This window comes from Vigna radiata, chromosome 6 (assembly GCF_000741045.1).
Source record: "Vigna radiata var. radiata cultivar VC1973A chromosome 6, Vradiata_ver6, whole genome shotgun sequence".
Lineage (NCBI taxonomy): Eukaryota > Viridiplantae > Streptophyta > Magnoliopsida > Fabales > Fabaceae > Vigna > Vigna radiata.
This window is the reverse complement of record NC_028356.1, coordinates 18367220-18371096: the sequence shown is the minus strand read 5'-3', so window position 1 is coordinate 18371096 and position 3877 is coordinate 18367220. Positions and strand designations below refer to the sequence as shown.

Here is a 3877-nt window from a genome sequence, read left to right as displayed (position 1 = left end):
GCTGTGAGAAAATTTTGAGTCAAGTAACACAAATAACCCTTGGTTTTAATTTAAAATATTTAATTATTTCTAAATTTGTATGTAAAATGAATATTTAAATTTATTTTCATTTTGTACCATTATCTATGGATCATGTTCTTCGCAAATTTTACCATCCTAACGTGCTAAATATGCATATGAAATTTATATACAAAAAATTGGTAGGAAATTTTTTCTCGTTACCTTAAAAAATTCTATATGTAACTCAATTCTACAAATCTTTTGAAAAAATCCATATGTAATACTTATATTATTTAAGACTTTAAATCTGTAGATAAAAATCGGTACATAATTCACGTTTTTCTAATAGTCATATTTGTAAAATGTTTTAACAAGAAATTAAGAAGACAATTCGATCCTTTTTTTATTGGGTTTTTCCTTTTCTTCTCATAGCTAAGTTTTAGTAAGTGGAGGCATCAGCTAAGGTTTACCCTCTAGAATAAAACTCAAGGTATTTCATCATTCGCTCGGAGACATGGATTGAGATAGAAAACAAAGAGTGCAGAAAGCAAATGTTTGCTAGATGATGTATGGGCTTAGTCTATTTATGAGAATTAAATGGCTGTTCACACATGTGCACGACTGAAACCACCTATGGTGTGCCATGCGTGCGATAAAAACGTAGCACTGGACCCATATGGTGTGATATTGATCTCAATATATTACAAAAACTACGACATTGCGAAGACAATTACTACATGGAAGATTTTGATACAAATAACTAGCTTCTATTTGAGACACTTGAGAGGCTTAAATTGAAGAAAAAACAAACCACGGGAGTATTGCACCAGCTAGGAATAGAAAATAATATATATTGCGAAAGGGAAGGAATCAAAGAAGGATCCTGAAACCTAAACATTGCTGGCTTTCTTACAATAAAGATTTAAAGGCACTCACATGCCTTGCTTCGCTGAATAATCAATCTCTAGCCCAGAAACAGGATATGATTGGTACCTTGTTAATTTACCGAACTAAACAGGTTGTGTATACCAAATTATTCAGCACAACCGTTGCTGATCAACAAATGAATTATTTCTCACCTGTTCAATTGATCGGCTACAGCCAAATACGAACACACATGATGATAATGGATTGACAGTCAGTTAGCAAGTTCAATCACTCTCACAGAATTTAGAGCTTTCTCTATATATAAATTCTTCGCGATGACAAAGCCTTGTAGCGACCTCTTAACACGTAATCAAAAGAGTCACAAGGAAGACTTAATGCAGCAGGTGCCAATATAAAAAGAAAAGCATTAATGATAGCCTAATTATGCATTAATTAGTGGGATCACGTTGCGTCACCACTTGCACCCATAAATCCACCAACCAACCTTGCCATGTATGATGCATGGAATAAGTTACACACGCGAACACCACCATATGCGTACAAAACGCTAGATCAGAGTAGGGGTAAGGGCAAATTGGAGATAGTGAAGGGGGTAAGAAAGTGGTGTGTATAATTGGGCTGAAAAGCTGTGTGATATCTTGAAGGAATACACGGATAAGGGATAAACGAACAGTGCAACGTGGGTGAAACCGAGGCAGGTTGAAGATAGATTAGGTTGTAGAAGTGAAGCGCACAGTGCAGAGATTGGAAAACCAAAAGCAATTGTTCGTGGCACAAAGAAAGGGTGACCCATCGTGTATTTCTATCCACCGGGCCAGGCAGAGAGACCCATTTCCCTTGTGGACCCTCTGTCAACCTTTATAAGTGTTATATGACTCATTCAGAAGTGACTCTCAAAATTAAACACCATGCCTCATCAATTTTCTCCCTTCCAAACTCAACAGAAGACTTCTCTCACGTCTTGTCTTACCTCAATCTTTTCTTCCCACAAGTAATCTTATTTAATAACCCCCAACATTTCACCTAATAGAAATTCAAACTTCAGTTTGCTACATTGTGAGAGATTATGGTTCCAGGTGCTTATCTGAAGTTTAGTGCATTAAGAGATCTTAGACCCATCTACACTTGTTGGTTAACTCAACCTTTGATATCTTACTTTTCTATGTAAGGATTTTGACCATAATTCTAAACTACATCTGGAACTCTGTGTGTTTTTCTTTATTGCCTTGAACTTGAATTCGATTTTTTTTTCTTCTTTGTAATTTGAACACTGGAAAGGTTGAAATCTGGAATCAGCTTAGTTTTTTCACAGTCCAACACGCGCTAAAACCTCTTACAATGAGAGTTTCGGCACGCAATGATAATTCTGGGAAGGAGAGCCGGTCGACCTCGCCGTTATCACCGTCGGAGGCGGCGCCGCCGTCAGAGTCCAAACCGGAGAAGCGCAACCGGGACTCGAACAAGCACCCGGTGTACCGAGGAGTACGCATGAGGAACTGGGGAAAATGGGTGTCGGAAATCCGAGAGCCGCGGAAGAAATCGAGAATATGGCTGGGGACATTCCCCACGCCGGAAATGGCGGCGAGGGCGCATGACGTTGCAGCACTGAGCATAAAGGGGAACAGCGCCATCCTCAACTTCCCCGAACTCGCCGCCTCGCTTCCGCGTCCCGTTTCGTTGGCCCCTCGCGACGTGCAAGCCGCAGCGGCCAAAGCGGCTCACACAGACTTCCGTCCTTCGTCCACGTCATTATCATCATCGTTGGTGTCAACAACTTCCTCCTGGTCGTCTTTATCCTCGACGGTTTCAACTGCGGACTTGTCGGCTGAGTCGGAGGAACTGAGCCAGATCATCGAGTTGCCGAGGTTGGAAACGAGTTACGAGTTAGGAAAGGAGTTTGTGTTCGCAGACTCGCAGGACACGTGGATGTATCAGCCGCCGATGCCTTGGTTACAAACCACGTACGATGCATCTCATGCCGACGATGATGTTGTAGAGGCAGAGACTGGGCTTGTCACTGGCTTTAAAAGTTTTCTGTGGGATTAGTGATATGATTTTCTTATCTGTTTCTGTTTTTTGTGTTTGACAAACTTTAAGTGGAATGTCGAAGTGTCTTTTGCTGTAATTTTGAATTGAAATTGAGTGTTCCGTCTGAATGATATGATGTATTTTTACCACATATGCTAGACATTGTTAATATTATCGCATTCAAGCTTTCGAATTCAGAGTCTATTTCGTCGAAGTTGAATGTAATATAATTACGGTCACAATATCCAATTTAGAGTTTGTGATGGTGATAATGGGCAAGGGAGTTGTGGTGGTTATCTGAACCTCGTTTTAATTAAAGACAAACAAAATACTTTATTGCTTAAGTTTTTGTTTTTTGCTTTTTCTTTATAATGTAACTTAATTACATTTGTTTTTTGTTTTTCCTTATACTCTCAATTTGGCTGTGCTATGAGCCCTCTCAGGTCTTCTGTTGATGGATTTTCGCACGGGTTTCTTTGTTTGATTTTCTGTTTTTTATCTGCTCTGTTCATTCGCTGTATAGTCCCTCTTATCTATTCTTCTTTTGAATTTAAGCCTAACTGGAGTGAACGGAGGAAAATTGTCATATTTTTCCTGTTTTGGCACAAAATATGTAGTGCCCTGCTTCGAGAAGTAGTAGTCGACAATTCTGATGCCATAAACTAGATTAATCCCATATTCGACAGGACGATGATATTAAAATACAAACAAAAGTCTCGTATTAAATAAACAAAATTAATATAAGTTTACATATTCATAAATATCTTCAATTTTTTAAATAGTACTAAAAAATATTGAGAATTTGACTTAAAAGTGAATAATATCTTAATTTTCTATAATAATTATCTCTTTTTAATTACATCATACATTTTATTACTGATATATATATATATATATATATATATATATATATGGTTTTAGTTGGTAAAAATGTCTTTATTAAAAAAATAATTTTAAACTC

General features: G+C 37.7%; 1 protein-coding gene across 2 annotated transcripts; it reads left to right on the top strand.

Annotated features, from left to right (window-relative positions):
- The first annotated feature begins 1289 nt into the window (after nucleotides 1-1289).
- LOC106764103 (ethylene-responsive transcription factor TINY) lies at nucleotides 1290-3013 on the top strand. 2 transcript variants are annotated; one of them, XM_022782172.1, is made up of 2 exons: nucleotides 1290-2052; nucleotides 2201-3013. In XM_022782172.1, the coding sequence occupies exon 2, from the start codon at nucleotides 2227-2229 to the stop codon at nucleotides 2932-2934; it is 708 nt and encodes a 235-aa protein (XP_022637893.1). In that variant the 5' UTR covers nucleotides 1290-2052; nucleotides 2201-2226; the 3' UTR covers nucleotides 2935-3013. The 2 variants fall into 2 exon arrangements, with proteins under 2 accessions (XP_022637893.1, XP_014503815.1); XM_014648329.2 differs by having other exon boundaries at nucleotides 1292-2052; nucleotides 2167-3013.
- The last annotated feature ends 864 nt before the right edge of the window (nucleotides 3014-3877 follow it).

Coding starts and splice junctions, on each gene's coding strand:
- LOC106764103 (XM_022782172.1), top strand. CDS start 2,227: ATGAGAGTTTCGGCACGCAATGATAATTCTGGGAAGGAGAGCCGGTCG.